At 42.8% G+C, this 24135-nt stretch overlaps 1 protein-coding gene across 2 annotated transcripts in view; it reads left to right on the plus strand.

The window, feature by feature from the left end:
* LOC107538094 (histone-arginine methyltransferase CARM1-like) overlaps nucleotides 1-24135 on the plus strand; it is a 180638-nt gene that overhangs the window by 87623 nt on the left and 68880 nt on the right. For both annotated transcript variants that reach the window (XM_087823164.1, XM_087823165.1), the window contains exons 3-5: nucleotides 2757-2863; nucleotides 3717-3821; nucleotides 21122-21232. In XM_087823164.1, the coding sequence (XP_087679290.1) occupies nucleotides 2757-2863; nucleotides 3717-3821; nucleotides 21122-21232 (323 nt within the window). The remainder of the gene's footprint in view (nucleotides 1-2756; nucleotides 2864-3716; nucleotides 3822-21121; nucleotides 21233-24135) is intronic.

Raw genomic sequence — 24135 nt, forward strand, 5'->3', positions numbered from 1 at the left:
CATAAGCTTGGCTAATATCTCCATGAGAGAAGATTATATCTATATATTTGTGAAAAAATGACAAAAGGTGATGGTTTACAGCCAGAGTGGTTACAATGGCAGGTCCCCCAGGTCATATTCTTCAGATACAATGCGGATAACTGTGTCCTTGAAAGGAGTTTCCATTTCGCTCATAATCCATGCCGCAGCAGACTTGGCTTTTACAGTATTGGAGGGTGGCCCCCATCCCTGTAGACTCTACTACCCTCGGACTCCTGGGAAATGCCCCACAGGGATCTCATTATTCCAGGGCAGTGGCTCTGACCCATGTCCCCCCCAGCTTCTCTGCCCTGAGCAGCTGAAGGGGCCAATATGCAAATGTGAACATCCATTTAGACTTGATTGTGTTCGGAACAGCTGCCCTTTCTTTCCTTTCTGGGAGCCATCCTGGCTCTACAGAATTAATGACATCTTTCAAACAAATAGCGACTTTAGATCAAAAGGCTCCTCCATTCAAAAAACCATACTCCTTGCCAAAATGTTCTCCAAAGGCAAACTGACCTGTTGGAGTTAAAGATCCCTTCAGGCCTCTTCCCAGGAGCCCCTCCCCCTAGCTTGGAGAGGGAGGAAGAGAGGGAGATGGGCTGTGAGTACGCCTCATTTTGGATTCTTCAGTTAGTGTCGCCAGAGACGAATGCTGTGTACCGCCTCCTCCCCCAGTTCATAGCTGAAGCCTAATCCCCGAGGTGGCGGTGTGGGGGGCCCTTGGGAAGTGATCAGATCATGAGGGGAGAGCCCTTGTGAATGAGATTAGTGCCCTCATGAAAGACTCCAGAGATCTCCCTCGCCATTGATACATCTGATAAGGAGTTAATATCCAAAATTTATAAAGCACTTATAAAACTCAACACCCAAAAAACAAAATTCAATTAGAAATGGGCAAATGACCTGAATAGATGCTTCTCGAAAGAGAGCATACAGATGGCCAATAGACATATGAAAAGATGCGCAATGCCACTAATGAGAAATGCAAATTAAAACCACATGAGATATCACCTCACACCTGTCAGAATGGCTGCCATCAATAAATCAACAAACAAGTGCTGGCGAGGGTGTGGGGGAAAGGGAGCCCTGCTGGAGGGCATGCAGACTGGGGCAGCCACTGTGGAAAACAGTATGGAGGTTCCTCAAAAAATTAAAAATGGAGCTGCCCTTTGACCCAGGGGAATATATTTGAAGAAACCCCAAACACTGATTTGAAAGAATATATGCACCCCTATGTTCACTGCAGCGTTATTTACAATAGCCAAGATTTGGAAGCAGCCCAAGTGCCCGTCAGTAGATGAGTGGATAAAAAAGGTGTGGTATTTACACAGTGGAATACTACGCAGCCTTAAAAGAAGGAAATCTCACCTTTTGTGACAGCATGGCTGCACCTGAAGAGTATTATGCTAAGTGAAATGAGCCAGTCAGACAAAGACAAATACCACATGATTTCACTTGTATGTGGAATCTAATGAACAAAATAAACAAGCAAAATAGAAACCGACTCATAGATACAGGGAATAGACTGACCGCTATTAAAGGGGAGGAAGGTTGGGGGACTGGGTGAAAAAAGTGAAGGGATTAAGCAAAATAAAACCCTCACAGACACAGTCTGGTGATTACCAGAGGGAAAGGGGGGTGAGGAAGGTGGAAGAAGGTATAGGGGGATAAATGGTGATGGAAAGAGACTTGATTTTGGGTGGTGAACATGCAAACAGTATACAGATGATGTGTTATAGATTTGTACACTTGAAACCTATAGAATTTATTAACCAGTATCACCCCAATAAATTCAATTAAAAATTAGAAATGCAGACAAGAAAGCCAGGAAGGAAAAATAGTTCCCTGATATAACCACTAATAATATTTTAAGAAGTCAGGCCTGGACCAGGTTGACATGGGAGTTTGTACGTGCAGAGAATGCAGTGCAGATGTGTGTGAGGGAGAAGCGGGCGTGGGTACCCACTCGGGCACAGAGAATGGAGCGCTGGAGCTCATGGTGAGAGAGGGGGGCATTAGGTACCCACGTGGGCTGTAAGGGAAAGACCTGGTCACAACGCCAGGTGGACCACAGGGGAGGTGAGGACCACAGGGGAGGATTTGAGAGACATTTTTAAGGCAGAAGTCACCAAATTTGACAACTGTACATGCTGTGTTATTAACATCATTTCTGAGATATTTTTTGAGCCTTCACTTACGTATTTTTCCCCTCAAATAATAGAAAGCATTCCCTTGTATTCACATATCCCCAGCTATTTTGCCTTTTCTCTGTATGCCTAGAAAATACTAACTGAAAAAAAAAACCCTGACACTACACAATAGAATGAGATTTATATACATATATATTCATTTACATACACATATTTTGTACTCATGTATATATTTTTTCTGTATCATCAGCAATCACCTTCCCCAGAGCACATACTGAGAATAAGCCTGGAAGCATTTAGAGCCCGGGAGCGTGAGAATTTGATGAGCCAGTCGCTGTCTGTGTTCCATGATGCTCTCACTTAACATTTGTGAATGCAAATATGTCTGACAAGTGTAAATAAGGGTGTCACACCGTGGAGCAGGACCCATTTCCACCTTGCCAGTCCTCGTCACTCGTGTGCTCAGCCGTGAACATGCTGTTATAATCTTCCAATATTCTCTCAGTTGGAATTTTGTAGAGCGCATCGGTGAGTTCATGGTTTCCAGGGTCTGGACACATATTTGCTTCTTTCTCCTTGCAGAATTCAGCGCATTTTCAAATACCTTGAAAAGATGCCGGAATGAGAAAAAGAAATACTCAGTGTTTAGCCAGCGGACAGAAGAGGCGTCTGCCACACAATACTTCCAGGTCAGGGAAGCTACCCCAGGTGGAATTGACTTGTTTCAAGGTGACGCACGCCTGTGGATACACCTGAGCGGGGTGGTGGGTGGAGAAGAGACGAGTGATACTGTACTGCAGTGGGTCTGAGAGCATGGTCCCCTGAGCAGCAACAATAGCAGCACCTGGATTGGAATCCCTACCTGTCACTTAGCAAGTTGTCAGGTCCTGGGCAAGTTTCTATGTTTCTAAACCTCAGTTTCCTCAACCTGGGAACATAATTCATCTGATTGTTGTGATGATTGAATTTGATATTAGGATGCATGTGAAGAACTTAGAGTGGTGCCTGGGAATTGGAAACTACCAAATGATGGCAGTTAGAGTGAAGATATTTATTGCTTATGGATTTGTATGCAGCACTTTCGCCAACTGGCATGCCTCATTGGGATTATCACCATTGCTACTTTTGGCCCCACCCCCACCCCCAACCAGGCATTCTACCCAAGATCTCTTTTTATCTCTGAGCTGATGGGACTCATTGGGGCCATCCCTTTTGGCCCTGGCCGTTTTCTCTTATTTCTGTATTCTTGATCTGTGCTCTCTCATAGCCTCTGCTTTGATGAGGGCACCTGAGCACTTACCTGGCCAAGATCTAGGCCTGAAACTATTGTATGGAGTAGCAGTCAGAAGTCTGGGGACTACTTGGAGTTCTAAGCCTCACAGATAGGGCCAGTGTCGACCAGTCACTGCATCTGTCAAAGCCTCAGCTTCCCTGTGTGTTAGGCTAAGCCTGCCTTGACCAGGTGGCTGTAAGAACCAGATGCTCACGCAGGTGCTGCCTTGCGGGTTGTTTACACTTCCTCCCTTTCTCTTTTCCTTACAGTTTTATGGTTGCATCTCCCAGCAGCAGAACATGATGCAAGATTTTGTGAGGACAGCCACTTACCACAGAGCCATCCTCCAGAACCACGTTGACTTTAGAGACAAGGTAATGCTGGCAGCAGGCTATTCCTCTCATATTAATGGTTATTAATCATGTTGCGAATACTTAGCAAAAACTAGAAACAAAATTAAGCTTTGATAGAATTACTATATGACCCCAAAATTTCACTCCTAACTATATACACCCCCCAAAATTGAAAGCAGATATTCAAACAACTGTTTATACATGAATCTTAAGCAGCATTACTCATAATGCCCCGAAAGTGGAAACAATCCAAATGCTTATCACCTTATGAGTAGATAAACAAAATGTGGCATAGCCAAACAACAGAGCATTATGAGCATTACTTTTATTTCTGCTATCCATAAAAATGAGTGTTATGCCGATACACCCTTCAATGTGATGAACCATGAAAATGTGCTAAGTGAAAGAAGCCAGTGACAAAAGCTCATACGATTGCATTTATAGGAAACATCCAGAATAAGCAAATCCATAGAGAGAAAGAAAACTGGTGGTCGCCAGAGGCTTGGGGATGGAGAAATTGGGAATGGCTGCTAAGTGGGTACAGGGTTGCCTTTTGGGGTGATGAAAATGTCTTGGAACTTGATAGAGGTGATGGTTGTACAATATGGTGAATGTACCAAATGCCACTGAACTGTACCCTTTAAAATGATTAATGGTTCATTTTATGTTATGTGAATTTTACCTCAATAAAGAAATTAAGCTTTGAGTTCTGGGAACTCAGGAGGCTGTATGCACTATGTTTTGGTGCACAGAACAGGTTAAGAGCTTTATTGCTACCTAAGGACTAGCTCTTACTGTGTCACTTTATTTTCTCTTTTTTTCATAGACTCCATAACTGCCTGCATTTCTTTCCTTCACAAAATGGATCTGAATGATTATGGACACATCATAGAGCTGTCGTTCATTATTCTTCTACCTGTTAAACAAAGTGTTCAAAATACTATACAGTTCATCTCAAAGATAAAGAGTACTTCTCAGTGGCATCAGCACTCATAAGATCTAGTTTCATATTTTCCCCATGTGTGATCTTAGGCAAAATATGAAATTTCTCTGAGCCTCACAGTCTATTCCACTACCACAGTAATTGTAGGACTGTGGCCTTTGAGATTGCATTATTAATTCCCCAGGAAGGGTGTGGTGGAACATTGCAATAATGATCCAAATGAGTCATGCCTCCCTGTGTTCATATCTATTTGCAAAGCTATGTAGCTGCTTCTTTCATCTAGAAATAGTCTAATATTTTACCCCCCATCTCTGTGCTGTCCTTTGATCAATAGAATGACAGAGGTGACATTGGGCGAGTTTCAGAGCCTAGGCCTTCATGAGCCTTGTGGCTTCTGGTCTCACCCTCTTGGAACCCTGAGACCACTGTACTGTGAGGAAGCCCAGTTTAGCCTACTGGAGGTTCAGAGGTCACATGGAGGAGAACTGAGGGTCTCCAGACAGCAGTCAGCACCAATTGTCAGACCTATGTGTGAGGCCATCTCGGACTTCCCAGTCCAACCGCCCCTCCAGCTGAATGCAGAAACGTGAGCGAGTCCAAGCAAGACCAGAACTGGGAGAAATAATAAATTGCTTCCAGTTTAAGTCACTGCATTGGGATGTGGTTTTTATGCAGCAAGAGCTAATTAAAGCAGAGAGATGATGATTAAAAAAATCGTGATAAGTGGGCCTCCAGTTAGAAGTTGATTTGCCAGTGGCTTTCTTTCCTCTTGTCATCTCAATTGTGCTATTAAGCCCATCAGAAATTTTTTTATGGTGGGTATTGTATTTTTTGATTCCAAGTTTCCATTTCGCTCTTCTTCATGTCTGTTTTTTGACTGACTTTCTGTTTTTCCATTGATTTCAGGAGTATTCATGATTACCAGTTGGATCTTTTTTTAATAATAGCTGCTTGAAAGTTTTTGTCAGATAATTCTAACATCTATATCACTGCTGTGTTACCTTCAGTTGTTTTTCTTTTCCCAGGGAATTAAGATTTTCCTGATTTTTAACATGCCAAAAAAATTTGGATGATATTGTGTGTGCTTTCAATATTGTGTTGTAAGACTCTAGGCCTTGTTTAAAGCCTATGGGTAATGTTGATATTTTTGCTTTAGAGTCATTCAACCTGGTTAGGTTCAGGCTGTGAGTTCCATGCCACTAGTTGGTCTTCTAAGGGCTCTAATTCCTATGTCAATTCTGTTTTCAGAGCCTTAGCAGTGCCATTTGGATCTGTCCCATGTACATGTTACCCAGTGGTCAGTCTGGCACCTAGTCAGAGTTCTCAGTTTTGGTTTGCTAATTAAGATCAAATCCATGCATGTACAGGTGGAGGAAAAACCAAGGAATTTATACATACAACAACAACAAAACAACTTTATAGGGTTGCTTTGCCAAGTTCTTTCCTCTCCATATCTCCCTAGTACTTTTTGGTTCCTTGGGAATACTTTTCAGTCTCTGGGCAAAAAAGCTCACTCTGAGGGGCACTTCTGTGACTTTGCCTACATATTGGCCAAGGAGAGAGAGAGAAGACAAAGAGAAAAAAAGGAAAGGCGGTTGGTCCCAGCCTTTGGGAATGAGGGCACTATTGAATGCAGACAAAGTTTCCCCCTTCTCATAGTTTTGGCTTCTGAAGGCTGATGTGACTACCACAATATTGCTGGGGGCTGAAGCATAGGAGAAGGGAAGAAAGGCAAGGAGGAAAAGAAGAGAGGAGGGGAGGGGGGAAGGAAAAGAAAAGAGGAAGGGAAAAACAGAGGGTTTCCACACTTGCTCTGAGCATTAGGACTTCCCTTTCTGGATGTTTCAGCCAGAGCTAGAAGGCATCTCCAGATGGTGCCTGTTTTTGGTGTGTTAAGTCCAGGACATGAGTTGAGGGTCAGGGGATGTAGTTTGATAGTGTTTGAAATTCTGACCTTCTTTCCCCATCTACTGCTACTGTTTACTTTTCAGTCTTCAAGTAACTGCTCCATGCATTCTGTCCAGGGTTTACGGCTGGAGGAAACGGGGTGAAGTGGCTTTCTCCAGCTTACCCAGGACAGGATTCTAAAAGCCAAATCTAGGTACCCAGGTGGGGTGAGGGTGACCATAAGAGACAAAGGTAAGACCAGAAGTGGCCATGCTTGGCTAAAGGGTCTCATAAGTCTTGTCATATGTCTTGAGGTGCCGGGATCCTTTGCCAGTGGGGCATGCCTGGTTAACAGTTATGAAGCTAACATTCCTAATGAGGAGGACCTGATTATGGTAGGTGGGTAGGCTGAGGACAGAGGAGAAAAGCTTGTTTCTTTTGATACCTTATCTGGTATTCAAGATTGTGGGTAAGCAGTCTTATTGACCTAAGCAAGGTTTCTTGCCAAATTAAAAAAAAAAAAAGCAACTCTCAACTATTGATCCATGGCTTGAAGATGTTTTTGGGAGGTAATATTTTTATTTAGGGAAACTTGTCTCCCTCTGAATTTGTTTACTTTGAATCTATAATCTATTTTCTATTTTCTATAATGTATTTTCTATATATCTATAATCTGATTTTAATTTTGGTTACGGCTTTCAAAGACCACTCCCCAAACTACTCATCATACTAATACTTTGCATTAGATGACTCTTTCTCAGGATTTCACATGGATTATGTCACTTGACCACTTTATTTGTATATATTTTCATCTGTAAAAATGAAGACAGTGGATCAGGTCTCCTTTAAGGTCACTTCTAGCTCTAACCTCATTTGATTCTATAAAATACCCTTTTCCTGCCAACCCAAAATGGGTTTATCTGCAAATGAAATAAAATAGGCACCCATCTGTTAGGGTTTATGAAGGTGATAATTAATCACATGGTTGACAATTAATTATATCCCTTTTACCCTTGGATTTCTGAACTGATTTAGAGCTAGACACAGATGTCAGGTAGAAACCATGATACCAGCTTTATTGTTAGAAATGAGGTTTGGAGTATAGGGCTTGTGTCCAAATAGAGATTCCTACTTTGTTTTTCTCCCAAACTGAACTTTTCTACCCACTAAACAACTGGTTTCTCCAGACAAGTCCAGAACCCTGCCCAGCAAGCTTCCACATGTGCGACTGGAGCACATGCTTGAGTAGGGAGTGGGCAGGCTGGCCCCTTCCAGGCACTGGGGTTAAGCATGCTCAGTCCTATGTCCCACTCAGACGGGTCACTTCTGTTATGAGGGAAGAAGAAAGGGGAGATGACCATTCTTACTTCCAGCACTGCCCACTCCTGGAAGTCAATATCCCTTTCCCTCTGAAAACTAGAAGAGCACATTGTCCCAGTTTTAGTGTCCCAGGAATCCCCTCAGCCCCAGACAAACTAGGATGGCTGGTCTACCTAACTCCAAATCTGCCACAATTCCAGATCCTTTAAAATCATTTTTTGTTTGTTTTATCATACTAAAGACCATTTTTAATAACCCCTGTGTCCATGGAGAATGCTACCTTTTCACTAAACCCTTGTATTCTTTCCCATTGGAACTGATTACTTAAAGCACATGATTAACACCAATGGCTGTTATTTATTGAGGAACTCAGTACATGCAAACACATGCTAAGAGCTTTCCATACATTGTGTCTTAGTCAGTTCTGGCTGATATAACAAAAATACCATGGACTGGGTGACTTACAACAAACATTTATTTCTCATAGTCCAAGATCAGTGTGTCTATAGAGCTGGTGTCTGGTGAGGGTTTATTTTCTGGCTTATAGACAGCAGCCTTCTTACTCTATCTTCACGTGGCTGAAGGGAAAGAGGCAGCAAGCTCTCTCCTGTCTCTTTTTGGAACAGCCACTAATTCCATCATGAGAGTTCCACTCTTGCGACCTAATTCCCTCCCAAAGGCCACATGTTCAAATACCATGGGGGTTAGAATTTTAGAGAACACAAACATTCAGTCTATAGCAGTTTCCTTTGATGGTCATTACAGTTTTATTACTAATATCTTTACCATTATAGAGATGAGAGAACTGAGGTCTGGAAATGTTGATAATTTACCTGATTTAGTACAATTGGTAAATGAAAGGGCAAGATTTGAACCCAGTTAGTTTTACTTTAGAGCCCACACACATAACTTCTGAAAGGTACTGCCTGAGGGAAAGTTGGCTGAAATTTCCAAGGGAGACTTTCGTTTCTTTGGATTTAAGGATGGGGTGAAAACGTTGTGGTTTCTTTAACATCCCCATGGGTGCATGAGGCAGCATTGTACAACTGTTATATTCTGGAGCTGGAATGCTGAGTTGAAACTCCAGCTTGGCCACTTGCCATGCACCTGCCGGAGACCTTTGTGCTGTTTGCCTTGAGATCTTGCACAGATGATCTACCATCTCTGGGCTTCCATTTCTTTATCATAAAAGCAGTAGCTACTTCCTAAGAGTCCTAGCAAGGTCAAGATGATGCAATGCCTATGAAGTGCTCGGTACATAGCCCGCATATGAACTCAGTACAGAGTAGCAACTATTACTATTATTGAAGGTTTGGGCATGGTGCTGTAGTTTCCACCTCTGCTATAGCTTTAAACCTTTCAAATTTTGATTTTCCATTCTGCCTCCTCCATGCAGTTTTAATGAAAGCCCTTTCTTGGCCAGAGCACTGCTGGCTGAGAACCCCATTTGGAATCCATTCAGAAAACTGACCCTGCTGGAACCCACCCCATTCGTCTCAGAGTTTCTGTTAATTGCCATCTGGCTATTTTTAGTTTCTTCAAGCGTGTGCTGGGTGCGAGCAGGGAAAGTCCATCCTGCTGAGGGTGTGGGGTGTGTGAGCTGTAGGGTTTTAATTTGGAAATGTTTTGACACTTCATTTGTCAGGGCACCAGTTGCTGGAAACTTGTGAAAATAAGCAGGAGCTGAGAGCTTATTATATTTTTTTTAATCAGCGTTTTCAGAGGAGAGAATCCCCAGTTGCAACAGCTGCTTAGTGCATTCAGATGTGAGGTTGGCTCAGGCAGGAGGGGTGCAGGGATTTGAAGGCTTCAGATAAAACATAAATAACAACAAACATGCAAAGCAACCTGTTCAGATTGTCAGCTGATATTTGGATTTGCCGAACCCGGGCTTAAGGCTCTTCCTCCCTGAGCTTTCTTTGGGCTCATCGTCAGTTTGGTCCGAGGCTCCCGAGCTCATCTCGAATCCTGCTGTGAAATTCCCCTCCTTCTTTAACACACTGCACACCTCTGGTTAACCTGGCACTCGAGTGGGGCCTGACCTTAATCATCAGCAGGAATAAAGGCTGCAGCACAGGCTGCCAAATAGTCCTGTCTGCCTGTGAGGAAACAGCTCCTGCCTCCTTAGGTTTTTGTGAACCTCTTTAGTGAGGAATGAGTCACATTCAAAAAGCTACACATGTTTAATGTATACAGCTTGGTGAGTGTGGAGATAAGTATATATTCTCATCACCACAATCTATGCTGTTAACCTAGCCATCCCTTCCAGAAGTTTCCTCCTGCTCCATCATCATCATCATCATCATCATCATGTGTTAAGAACTTAACACAAGATCTACCCTCTTGGGAAATTTTTAGGTATGCAATACAGTATTGTTAACTCCAGGCACTATGCTTTGCCATAGATCTCTGGGAATTAAGAATTAAATTACTTATCTTGCATAACTGAAACTTTGTACCCTATGACTAATACTTTCCTGTTTCCTCCTCTCCCCAATCCCTGGAAACCACCATTCTGCTATCTGCTTCTATGAGTTTGACTGTTTTCAATACTTCATATAAGTGGACTCATGCAGTATTTGTCCTTCTGTGTCTGGCTTATTTCACTTGAGTAATGTCCTCCAGGTTCATCCATGTTGTTGCAAATGGCAGGATCTCCTTTTTTAAGGCAGAATAATATTTCATGGAGTGTATATACCACATTTTCTTTCTCCACTCTTCAGATTCTCCACTTCTCATTCCTAAATGTCATGATTAACCTGGTGGCAGAATCCTCGTTCAGGGCTGTGTAGGGAAGCAAGAAAAAAGGAAATAATTCACCATTTCTGCATTTCCTAGCTCACTTAATCTCATTTAATCCTTGCATGTTAGTCAGTTGGTCTAGAAGCCAACTCTGCTCATTTAATTTTTTAAAAAAGACTAAAAAAGGAAAAAGAATTTCCTGAAACCATATAGGAACATTGAGGAACTAGGCTTAGAGACTACATAACCAGGAATGATTTCCACAGTCATGCCGCAGAATTGCTCTCGGGAAGACAGCAGTGCAGCCAGACATAGACACAGACACTGCCACCGCCACAGCCTTCACCCAGGGCTACATGGACGGTGTCCTCAGCGCCCCCCTCTGATGCGCTGGAATCTGGAGGCAGCTGTGACCTCACCCGAGTGGATTCTGTGCCCATCCGAGTCTTCACACCCTGAGCTTCTCATGCAAAGTGCACCTTATTGGTAGAGCCTCAGTCATGCTGCCCTTTAGCTGTGAGACTGCTGGAAAGGAGCGTCAGACACCGTCAGCTTCCCCAGCCAGAGGCTGCTGCTGCCTCACAGTTGAGGCATTCCCCAAACATAGGAGGAGGTCAGGAAATTCATGTCTACCCAGAGAGGTACAAAAAATGACAAATGCCCCCGACACCACACAACAAACATATATATTGTTAGTCTAATAGTATAGATATAGGGACCAGATCTACATCAATTTAACTGACTCACTTTACTGTTCACATCTACCCAGTGGTAGAGCTGTATGCAAACTCGGGTCTGTCTGTATCCAAAACCTGTACTGCAGGGTGATTTGGGGACCAACAGAAAGCCATTCCTTATATGATAATCAAACTGATGTTTTATTTATCCATGTGACTTTTGGAATGTGTGTAGGGATGGGATGTGATAGTGAAAAACAATCTTATATGTACATAGTTGACTCTTGAACAACACAGGTTTGAATTACACAGGTCCCCTTATACACAGATATTTTTCAGTACGTATACAGTTGACCATCAGCATCCCTGGGTTTTGCATCCATAGCTCGGAATCCTCATATGCAGAGGGCCAATTGTATGCATTGTTCTACATCATTTTATATAAAGGACTTGAGTATTCATGGATTTTGGTATCTGCAGGGAGTCCTGAAACCAACCCCCTAGAAATACTGAGGGACAACTGTATATTTATTGAAAAAAAATAAACCACATATCTGTGTGTGTGTTTTATGGTTTTATTTTTTATGTGAGTTGGGCTTTGGAAGCTGCTTTAGGTTCCTAGGGAAGAAATGTATTGCCTCACAGTTCTGGAGGCCGGAAGCCAGAAGTCAAGGTGTCAGCAGGGCCGTGCTCCCCCTGAAGGCTCAAGGGAAGGATCCTTCCCTTCTTTACCTTCATTTATTGCTGGGAGTCCTTGGTGTTCCTTGACTTGTAGATACATCGCTTCAGTCTCTGCATCCTTTGTCATGTGGCTGCCTTCCCATGCGTGTATGTCCTGTGTGTTAAGTTCTCTCTCCTTATAAGGACACTAGGCATATTGGACTTAGGGCCCACTGTACTCCGGTATGATATCTTAACTTGATACATCTATAAAGATCCTACTTCCAAATGAGGTCCCATTCCTCAGTTCTGGGTAGACATAAATTTAGGGGGAAACTATCAAACACAGTACAGAGGCCAAGGTTCATGTTAGCTCCTATATCATCAGAATCACCTCTGGGATTAAGTCTCTCTAATAGTTTGAAGAGTGAGAGGTAGAAAATGGACTTCAGTTTTAACTGATCTCTTTGGCATCTTAGCCCTAGGAGGGGGCCTCTGCATGGATTTCCCAATTGTGAAGGGGAAGCAGATGGCACGTCTGCGCGGGGGTTCTCCTGAACTTGAATAGAATATGCTCCTGAAAGGGCACTGAAGAAAGATGCCAGAGTCAGCAGAGAAAACTATTTTCATCTGGTATGAAAGCAAAGTACAGCTTTCACAAAGAGCCCAGAAGACTAAACAATGGCCACAGACTGCTTTTAGGGTACTTGGGAAAGAGGGAGCTGGGGCTTTAATGCAGTAGATGATGGCATGTGACCTTAGTCTTTTTGAGGTTATTTTTAGATTGAGATAAGAACACTTAACACAGGGTGGCTGGAGCAACTCGGTGAGCTACCATACGCAGAGTCTCAGCACAGCATCAGAATGCTCTGGGCATAATGAGGAATCTGAATCAGAAATCATTGGCACTGCAAGGATGTGGCTTGTTAGGATCAACTAGGTTGTGCTGCTGTAACAATCAACCCTCAGGCCTCAGTGATTTAATCCAATAGGTCTTTATTTCTTGCTCATGGTCCATGTCCATTATGGGTTAGCAAAGGGCTATGCTCCCTCATTCTCCCTCCAGGACCCAAGCTGAAGGAACAGCCTTCTTGGGACACATACTAGTTCCTGTCGCAGAGAGAAGGGGAGAGGAGCAAACCATACCCCTAGTTCTCAAATCTTCCTTCTGAAAATGACTCATGTCACTGATGACCACATTACACGGGCCAAAGCGAGACGTGTGGCCACTGCTAATTTCAAAAGGGCAAGGGAGTGCAGTTCTACTCTGCGCCCATATGGAGAACCAGAAGTATTTGGTAAATGGCACTAATAACTATCATAACAGATGGCACTTCTGCAAAATCATTAAAGAAGGGACAGATTGCTAAGGTGATATTCTCAGCACATCATCTGTGCCTGGGAGGAAAGTAGGGAAACGGGTTTGAAGAATTAATATTTCACTGATCCGGCTATTGGTTAACTTACCAGTAACTTTCTGCCCGGTGGACTGCCTGCCCGCCGAATGCAAGGCCTTTTAGAAAGTTCCTAGGGTTGAATTTCTAAACCTTTCACATTGCCTCTGAGGCAGCACTGTGAAGGGCCGATTGGGAGCAACTACTGACTCTGCAGAGGCTTCTAGAGAAGACTCTACGCAGCGGCAACTTTTAGATGGCTTTGCTTTGATACCTGCTCTCCAGAATAAGGTTGTCAGTAGATCAAAAGGATAAAATCAGTAAGAACAGTTAAATTGGACAGAACAATCAAAAGAATAAGCGGTTCAAAGTACTGTGCTAGAACCTGGTGTTTTCTGGCAACAAACCAGGAGCTGGGCTCCAGTGACCCCAGAGCTTGTCCCTAAATCCCATTTACTTTCCTGAGTCTGTGCTGTTGACACCGTCACTCAGCTTCAGAGGGGTGGCTTAGGTTTAGAATTTAGAAGTTCCAGAAATCCAGAAAAGACAGAATCGCAGAAAACTGTCAATAAACATGGTAGATTTTGCGTAACTACCACCATTTCTAGATTCCCTAAACCGCCGCTCATGAGGCCAAGGTGTATGTGCTAGTGCTCCATGAGGGAGGGAATCTCGGGGAAGCAGCTGCTAGGGAGGGGGCGAGGGAAGGAGGGAGGGTAAGGGAAGGCAAGTCTACCACCGAGCTGGCCACACTTAGGAAGAGCGAACACGGCCTCCCATGTCCAGGACATCTACAAAGAGGCCATAGGAAGCCACGCGATCTCCCAATAGTTCGTCCAGGGGAAGAGGAGCATGATTTATCCATTGGCCACCATCTCCCATTGGTCAAAGTTAATGCCCCCACAGGGTACTCCCTTGCCCCACAAAGGTGCCCATGCGTGAGTGCCAAGTGGGTGCTGTGGTGCTTGCCTCGTGCCTCACATCACAGAGATCTCTGGTAGGAGGCAAGGGGTGAAAGGCGTGTGGCCCGGGTGAGTGAGCTGAGTGCTGTTCTGCTGTGCCAGGAGGACCTGGAAGCCCCTGCAGCAGGCTCCTGGGGCAGGGGTGGCTGTAGCAGGAGCAGTCGCAGCAGTAAACGCCAGCTCCCGTTTTAAAGATTTCTAGAGCAACTCTGGCCAGAGAGCAAGGCAGGTGCTCCATTCTGGCCTGATAAAAACCTGAATGTACAGACAGTAGGTTCCCCTTATCCTGGGAACAGTTACCCACAATCAGCCATGGTTCGAAAACGTTCATTGGAAAATTCCAGAAATAAACAGTTCATACATTTTAAATCAGGCTGTTGCCCGGCCGGGCGTGGCTCAGCAGTTGAGCGTTGACCTAGGATCCAGGCGATTGGGGTTCGATTCCTGGTCAGGGCACATGCCCGGGTTGCGGGCTCGGTCAATGACTCTCTCATCATTGATGTTTCTATCTTTCTCTCTCCCTCTCCTTTCCTCTCTCTGAAATCAATAAAGATATATTTTAAAAAATAATAATAATAAAAATAAATAAGGCTGTTCTGAATAGCGTGATAAAATCTCGCACCATCCTCCTCTGTCCTTGTGTCAGAGGGATTGGAGTCACCCCTTTGTCCAGCATATCCGGGTTGTGTGTGCTCCCCACCTGTTAGTCACTTAGTAGCATATTGGTTATCAGATTGACTGTCACAGTACCACAGTGCTTGTGTTCAAATAACCCTTATGTTACTTAATAATGGCCCCAAATTCATTCATATATTTTATTACAGTATATTGTTATAATTGTTCTATTAGTTATTATTGTTAATCTGTTACTTTGCCTAGTATATAAATTTAGTTTTATTATAGGAAAAACCATACATATATTTCAGTATTATTCGAGGTATCCACTGGGTGTCTTAGAATGTATGCCTTGCAGTTAAGGGGGAACTTCTGTATTATAAACGTCACTCAAGCCAGGAACCTGGAGGAGGTCAATCCAGACTTATTTTTTCCTTTCCAGTCTCTAAATTCTTTAGCATCTACTAACTCAGCATTTTTGCAACTCCTCTATTCCCCTCTGTTCCATGCTCATTCTTAGTTCCCATTCTTATTGTTTCTTTCCTGGAGTATTGCAAAAGTTTTCCAATTAGCTTCTCTACTTATACCAGTTAAAATATCTTTGGCTCTAGTAGGAGAAAATTCCCACTCAAATTGGCTAGCACAGTTGGAGGTAGTTTGACAAGGAGGTCTTTAATCCAATTACTCTGAGCGCCTCATCCAAATTTAACCTTGCTCGGGAAAGCAGAGGCATCTTCTCTGTGTGTCTGTATCAGAAAGGAGGACATCTCTGCCAGTAGCCACCAGCAGACTTCCCCTTGGGTCTCATTAACAACACTGTATCTCACACCGGAGCCTGAAGCCATCACTCGCCAGAGCGGAACCATCTAGAATAGCCTAAACCAATCCAATCCCCTCCCGGGCCTGGGGACGGGTAGCCACGTGGACAAGGGTAAATACTCAATAAAACTGAGGTTCTGAACAGGAAGGAGGAAGGGGCTGGTGTTGGTGAGGAGCCACCCATGACTGCTCTGATCTCATGCCCTCTGACCCGGGTCACCAGAATGCTGCTGCTGAATGAGACTGTGCAATAATTCTACTGTTGAAAAATTCTTCATGATCCCTCTTTGCCTAAGGGTCAGGTTCTTGGTCTTGTATACAAGACTTCTATGACCAAACGTCTGCCACTTCCACCATGTTCCTGTCTCAACCATACTCCTCCTTCCAACTCTAAGGCACACACACATCATGCTCGGGAGGAAAGGCGCTGTCTTCCCACTGTGACTGGCTCTGTCCTTCTTAGGTGCCTTTTTTCACATGGGCCCTTCTTCCTGGAGCCCCTGCCCCTCCCATCATCCAAACGGCACCACATTCACTCGCCTTTCAATGTTCACTGCCCAGGCTACCACCTCCGATCTTTCCAGACCCCTTGGTAGAGTCGACTGTGTTCCTCCTCCCTACTCTGTGCCCTTTATCTAATTCCGACATTGCCGCTGCCACACATGGTTGTACTGCTTTCTTATACATGCCTTTCTCCTTACCAGACAGTCATGCAGGACTCATCTTTGCATTCCCAGCACCTAGCAGGGCTTGCTTGGCTCAGTGGATAACAGGAGATACTTAGGAGGTGTCTGATGAATGATAGAGAGCCTAAGGGTTTAGAGCTGAGTGGTCTAGTCTGAGTCTATTGGCAGCATCCGAACGGGGTTCATCGAGGTGAAATAAGCTAAGAGTGATCAACATACTTTGTATTTACCATAATACTAGAGGAAAATAGTTGGAGAACTGGTAGAAAGGATGGTTCAAAGATTGGCGATGGGTCTACTGTCCTCTGCCAGAAGACCAGGCAGAGGGAAATGGGGGTGCAGCCCAATGGCTGAAAGCAGGTTTCTCTGCACAGCAGATGTAGAGTTCTGTCTTATGTGGAGCTGTCACTGCAGAATTTTTCAGCCCTAATTAGAGTGCTAATTATCTGAACAGGACTCAAATCTAAGCTACAAAAACCATAAAGGGATCTCTTCTGCAGCCCTGGAGATGATGCGGAATTTTTCTTCTCTGACAAAATCCAGAGGAAGAAAGAGACGAGATGGACAGCAAAAGGCTGTGAACTCTGCTCATTCTGATGCTGCCTGGAAGTTGTTTAGTCATTAGTTTAGATATTGGAGGAGTTGGGAGCAGTCTATGGAGATAGGCAGCCCCTGGAAGGTAGCAATGATGATAAAAGTACATGGGATTGTACAAGAGCATGGGCACATGTAACTTCGTGTGGTTCAGTGGAGGTGTCTACGGTGTAATAAAAATAATGGCTGGCAGGAGCAGCGATGGCGGTGGAAGTGCCCAGGTGGGTAGGACACAATTTAGGAGTCTAAGGCACACAAAAATGGCAGCTGGGCTATTGGAATTCAGAGCAGCCGTTGATATGCTCAAGAAAATAAAGAAAAAAATGAATAAATAATAACTGGCATAACTTGAGGAACTGATTGTGGGATCATCAGGACCTCAATATTGGGAGACAATTGTAAAAATGCTGGGTTGAAAAGGAAGGCTAATGTGACCAGTATTACTTTCACCTCAACAGTGCAAAGAATAGCATAGAACTGAAGATGAGGGGAGTGGCTAGAGCATAAGGTTTACATTAGATACATTTGGTTTTTTATCTCATCTCAGCAGTGTATTAAGTACATGACTTTAACTCCATCTTATTCCTCTTTATCTACAACATGGAGGAAATGATTGTATCCACCTTGTAGAGGTGTCATCACAGGTAAATAAGTCAGTGCCTACAAAGTACTAAACAGGCATAGCACATCTTAAGTATGAACGAGCAATACATATTTACTTATTTTTACTCTGTTATTCCAGGGTAGTTTTGTTTCACACTTTCATAAGGACCTAGATAGTCCTTGCTCATTTTAAGCTAGTAAATCCAATTAAATAGCTTTGAATCCACTTGGAGCTTTTTCAGCCCTGTCCAAACATCCTACAGGATTTCTTTGCCCAGGAAACCGTAAGAACATGTAATTAAAATCATCTATACAAGCAAAACGGTGATCCTAATGTTCAAATATTTTTTTAACTTACTTTGCTCACAAATAAATTCATAGAACTTTTGGCCCCTGTTACATGGACCGGTTGTTGACTTTTCCCGATTCGCCCTGGCAGGGATTTCACACCATTTTCTGGTGTCCTCCATGTAAGCCCCAAATTAATCATGTCTACAGTTATTACCTGTGTATCCAGGGCAGCAGAGGATGAATCCTCTCTCTAGAGGAACATTGTGCACAAGAACTAGCTGGATTGTAATGGCAGTGTCAAAAGTAAATTATCCTTTGAAGGATGCTTAAGATCACTAAAGAAACCAAACCTCCTTCTTTAGCTGCCTGAACCATCGGAGGTGCTTACTCAGGGCATGATCCTTATCAATAAAATGGGGACAAAGCTATGTACTCTCTGTCCCAGGCAGACATGAGGATCAAATAGATAGTGTCAGGGGAACGTCCTTTGGAAACTCGAAACTGCTTTACTGATTCAAGGGGATTTTCTTGCTTTCTTGTGCCTCTTCCCGAGGGGAGATATTTTTCCCCCAGGGAAAGAGAGAATGACATTGTGTCTGCCAGGACCCTCAGACACTGAGTTCCGTGAGGGTCTGCCAATGGTACAATAAAAAATGGGCTCATCTTCTGTGAGGACAAGAAAATAGGATCAGAGGTAGCTCCAAGGCTTCCTGAGGTGTCCTGCAAGGAAGTGTAACAATTTTCTGTGCTAATGTCCCCTTATCTCCCAGCCTTGGAAACCATGGCTGGAAAGGGCAGAGGGAGTATATTTCCATTAAAGCCTAAATGTTTGCTTTGGCCATTGGTTTTTGCCAGAGCTTATTTTCAGCCTTCCACAGCTTTGTTTCCACTGTTGTATGGCTTACGTGGAAAAGGGAACATGCCCCTCTCTCTCCTCACCCTCTCCTTCCAGCCCCAGGCTGAAAATTCACTTACTAACTTTTTAAATATACACACAAGTTGGAAGTAGCTGGCCTTATCTGGATGATACCAGCCAAAGGTCAGATTCTTTATCAAAGTTTATGCTCTGTTCTGAAATAGGCAAACAAATAAGGTTATTTTGGGCTTGAAATTAGGTACTGACATAGGTATTTGGAAGTAACCCCAGTTTGTAATATTTCATCTCTCCATGAGGCCTGGGTCTATCAAAGCATCTTCCTACCAAATGGACTGATTTGCCAAAAGTGGAACCGTATCTGGCTCCCTCCCGTTTCTCTTTCTCCCATCCCCTTTTCTCCTATGCCCCTTTCCTGGTAGTCAAGCAGTTCTTTGGTCTTTAGTCTGTAGGATCAAGAGAAACAAAAAGTGCTGCTCTAAGATGTGCTTTCTGACACCCAAATGAAAGAGACAAAGAGCTCCAATCACCTATTTCTAGGGCACCCATCACCAGAGCAAGCAGGTGCCATTTCTATTGTCTCTTCATTTTATATCCATGTTTTGTATTGAACATGGAATCTAGGATGTTATATTTTTCATTAAAGAAGGCTCCAGGAAGGTTTTTCTGGATTCGGTGCATCTGTTTTGGTCGTCATGGTTTGTACTCTCCAACTTCACAGCCTCCACTCCCTAAATAGCTGTCATGGACCAGGGGTCATGCGAAGATGATGTATTTCCTAGGGAGGATGAAAGAAGCGAATATTACTATTTCTAAAAGTATAGACAGCCTGACAGCAAATTCCAGAGACTGGGTGACATTTTAAATTGGTAATGCTCCTAATTACCCAAGCCCTAGGAAACCATATGGAATCCAGCCACAGATCCAGAATTAATATAAGCGAGCACTGCGAGCCCATTGCTAACAGCATGTTCTCTTAGAATAGTGGCACAGGATCCGTGTCAGCCCAGTGTGAGGCTGCAGTTAATACACGTACAACCTCTTTATATTTCCTAGTTTTTGGAAAAATTTTCTTATCAAAGTAAAAAAAACAAGAAAAAAAACTTAGCTAACTTTTCCTACAAAAAGTAGTATTTTGTCTCCTTGTCAAACATTGTTTATTAGTATTGCTATGTTAAAATGTCATATTGATAAAGATGAATTTAAGTAAGTAATGTGTGACTTTATGGAACATGAGCTTGGAAGGCAGAAGTGCCCACCTAAAACTCTTAGCTTCTGTGCTTGCTGCTGGGTGAACCTGGCTGGTTGTCCAGTGTCTCTGACTTTCAGTATTGTTGTCTATAAAGGGGCATAACAATGCTGTCTACTCATGTGTTTACTGTAAGGATTTAGTCAAACTAAATGGCTTGCTCAAAGCTAGTTCTAAAAGATGCTAAGAATAAAAGTCACTGATGAGACAGAAATGCAATCACCTGAAATTTCAATGACCAGACAAGGCCTGGCTTTAGCAGTGTCTGGATAGAGGGGCCCAGTGTGTACCATTCACCTCTTGCCTGTCAGCAGGTATGTCCAAGTATGGGACCTTGTGTGCCTGTGAATGGTGGTTTCCTTCACTTTATTCCTAGGTCTGAACTCAGAGAAAAGAAGAAACGTTTCTGTAGATTCCATCTGTCCGATGCCTTAATACGCCTCCATATACTTCCCAACCTTGTGGAGGGGGCCTGCTACAAACAAATGTCTCACCCTCAGATTTTTAAAGATGTGCTCATTTATTTCTGAAAGTTTTATATATTAGATATGTATAAAATTTAATATATAGTGATACATCTGATTCTAATCAGTATTTGAGACAGTGTTCACTTTGTTCATGCTGACCGATTTGGTTAGCAAGCTTATTCATGACACTCTACTTTTCTTGGCCCTAAACATCCTCAAAGCAATCCATGTTACAAAAAAACTATAATAATAATAACAGCAGTGATTTGAAAAACACCAGGTATGTGCCAAGTGCTTCATACCCACTTCATATTACTTAATCCTGATAGCAAACCTTAAGAAGTGGATATTAATGACCCTGTTTAATGTAAGAGGAGGAATCTCATAGAGATTCATAACTTGGCCCAGGCAAGACCACTTGTAAATATCAAAGCCAGCACTTTTCTTAAGTCTGATCCCAGTGCTCAAGGTTGGCGTGGCGCCACCAGCCGAGCACCTGCTTGTGTTTTCACGCTGTTGGTGTCTCCTTTCCTTCCAGGTCGTCCTAGATGTTGGTTGCGGATCAGGAATCCTGTCATTTTTTGCTGTGCAAGCTGGAGCTAGGAGAGTCTATGCAGTTGAAGCCAGCTCCGTAGCACAGTATGCTGAGGTAAGTGGTATTTTTACAGCAGCTACTCACTGAAGTCTTCAGTAAGCTTCAGGGGACTTTGTGTTGGACTCTTCCAGGCAGGTAATTTAGAAGAATTTTTTTTTATACCAGTTTGATTTTTTTTCCTATTGAGATGTTACTGATGAAAGAGCCCAACTTCACTGTAGTAACTGATAGGAAAACAATTATTTTTAAAATGTCACAATATTGAAAATATAATACAGCTTTCTTTCTCCCCATACACTAGATTGCAGGTGGGCCCAAGGGAGGTGAATGTTTTCTTTTTCTTTAATGACCTACAAGGTGAGGAGCCAGACCTCTGTGGAGCTAGGTTTATTTTATCCTGAGGTGCTATACTGACAGTAGCTGCCCCACGCACTTTAAACTCTAATTTTGGTTTAAGGGGCTGTTGCTACATGATTGAGCTCAAACAGGTGTCTGCGTTTCAAGGAGCTTTTTCAGATTTTAGGTGCTAATTGGAAGACAGGGAGATGCTTAGTTTTAAATATAGTGCTCTATTGTCATTACGAATTGCGTACAAATAGGAAGTAAGTCAAAGTCAAGAGTTGGGTAATAACAGCTTTTGGTAATATCTGGACATAATAATAACCCAGACAAGCTGCAGAGTTTGCATGTGTGCGCATACTCCCCTGAACAGGGTAATGGGCTTGACGTTCACACGGGAAGGAGGCCTGCATTTTAATGATGGATAGCATGACAGAGAGGAGAAAGCTTGGCTGCTGCATCATGAGCCTTTCCTCCAACCCTGGCCCGCTCGTAGCTCTGAATGATGTTTGGTTTGGGGTTGAGGAAGCAAAGAAGGGCCGAGACAAGTAGCCCAGGAGGCATGCTTGGAAGGAAAGACTGCCAGGGCCTCATGGCTGGCGTGGCATTGCATTTCTTTTTTCTTCTTCCAGCAAGTCTTGGATAAAAATTTTTGGTCACTTGCTTCTTCAACAATACTTAAAAGTCATTTTTATTAAATATTGGGTGCATACAAAAGAATATTCGTTATCTGTGTACAGTGTAAAGAACAACATAGTGAATGTGTGCCCACACCTCTTCTAAGAAACAGGCTATTGGCTTTCCCATTAAAGGTCCCTGTGTCTTTTCCTGATCATTTCCTTCTTTCTGCCCTAAAGAGAGGTAACCACTGTTTTGAATTTTTGTTTATCATTCTTTTGTTGTTCTTTATAGTTTTACCACATGTGTTTCTGTATGTAAAAATGAACCCTTATAAACTTCCCAAAAATGGAATCATAATAGAAGTGTTCTTCTGCAGTCGGCTTTTTTAAATCCAACATTATGTTCCTGAAGGTCATTTTGTCGATGTATACAGCATTCTTTATTCATCTTCAGTGTGGGATAGTGTTATGTTGTAGGAAATGCCTCGAGCTGTCAGTCTACCCTGCTGTTGGCAGACTTTTGATGGCTTCCATTATAAAAATGTTGTTATAAATATGCCTGCACGTACTCCCCACCACCTCTTTGCTAGAGTTTCTCAGCATATACACAACAGTACAATTGTTGGGTCACAGGGCATGCATGCCTTCAGTTCTGCTGTATGATGTCAAATTGTTTCCAAAGTGGTTGTACCAATTTTCACTTCCTCCAGAAGTAAATGAGAATGCCATCGTTCTGCAACTTTGTCAGCTCTTGATATTGTCAGGTTTTGGATTTTGCCGGTCTGTGTGTATGACACGATGTTTGTGGTTTTAATTTGTAATTTCACTCACTAATGACTTTGAACATCTTTGCAGAGTGTTTTAGCTGCTTGTCCTTTCTCTTCTGGAAATACCTGTTCAAGTTTTTCACAATTTTTTTGAATTGTTTCTTCTAATTTGAATTCATTTGTAAGAGTGATTTCTGTATTTGGATGTTAATCCTATGTAGTTATATGTGTGGAAAATATCCTCTCCCAGTTTGTACCTCACCTTTTCTTTATGGTCCTAGTAAACTTAAATATGGAATTCTAAATAAGAAAAGAGGAGAATATAAACTTACGTAAAGAGAACCCCATAGATAAAAATGTCTCTGCTTAGATTTTAATCGATCTTAAAATGCATTGTTAAGGTTGAGGAGTTTAGTGCAGAACTTTGTCTTGGGTAATGCTCATTCATTTAATATCTACATTCAGTTGCATGCACGATTCTGTGTTGAGGAATATAAAAGAAACAGTAATGATTGAGGTCTATTCTATATTCAAGGAGCTTTTGTTCTAGTAAGAAACTGATCTTGTCTCTTGTATCAGACATCCTCCCCCCTCCCCCACAAAAAAAGAGTGGCATAAATAATTTAGGGATTTTCTTTCTCTCATGTAGTTTGTTTTCTCATACATTTCTCATACATTGGATATTTCTTTTTTAAACTTTAAAATTCGAATATCCTTGATTGTAGTATTTTAAGAGAGGAGAGGAAGAAATTAACAAGAAATGTTCTTGCACCCCCTAGCCATAATCCTGTCTCCATCCCCAGCAAAAACTCTCAGTAATCACCAGCACACCATGGGAGGAGCCGTGCTAGACCTGTCTGTGTGATTGGTTTCTCCAAGACAGTTCTCATTCTGATTAAACACATCGGCAGGATTGTTGTCTTCTCGCAGAGTGGGGCCACCCTCACGGACACTTTCACCCAGAGTGTGGCTGTTGTATAATTATAACGGCCTCTAGCAAGAAGCCAGTCAATACAGAGAAGAAGAAAAGGGAACTAACTTAACATTTAAAACTTTTAAATGTATTTAAAACTTCTTAAACTGTTAAACTCTTTAAAACTTGGAAATAGTTTCAAACTTAGAGATAAGTTGTAAAGATAAAAATATTCCAAAGGCTACCCAGATTCTCTTTACCTAAATTCACCTGCTGCTCACATTTTACCCCATTTGCTATATCATTTATTCTTGCTCC

Source organism: Miniopterus natalensis, chromosome 12 (assembly GCF_054644295.1).
Source record: "Miniopterus natalensis isolate mMinNat1 chromosome 12, mMinNat1.hap1, whole genome shotgun sequence".
NCBI lineage: Eukaryota > Metazoa > Chordata > Mammalia > Chiroptera > Miniopteridae > Miniopterus > Miniopterus natalensis.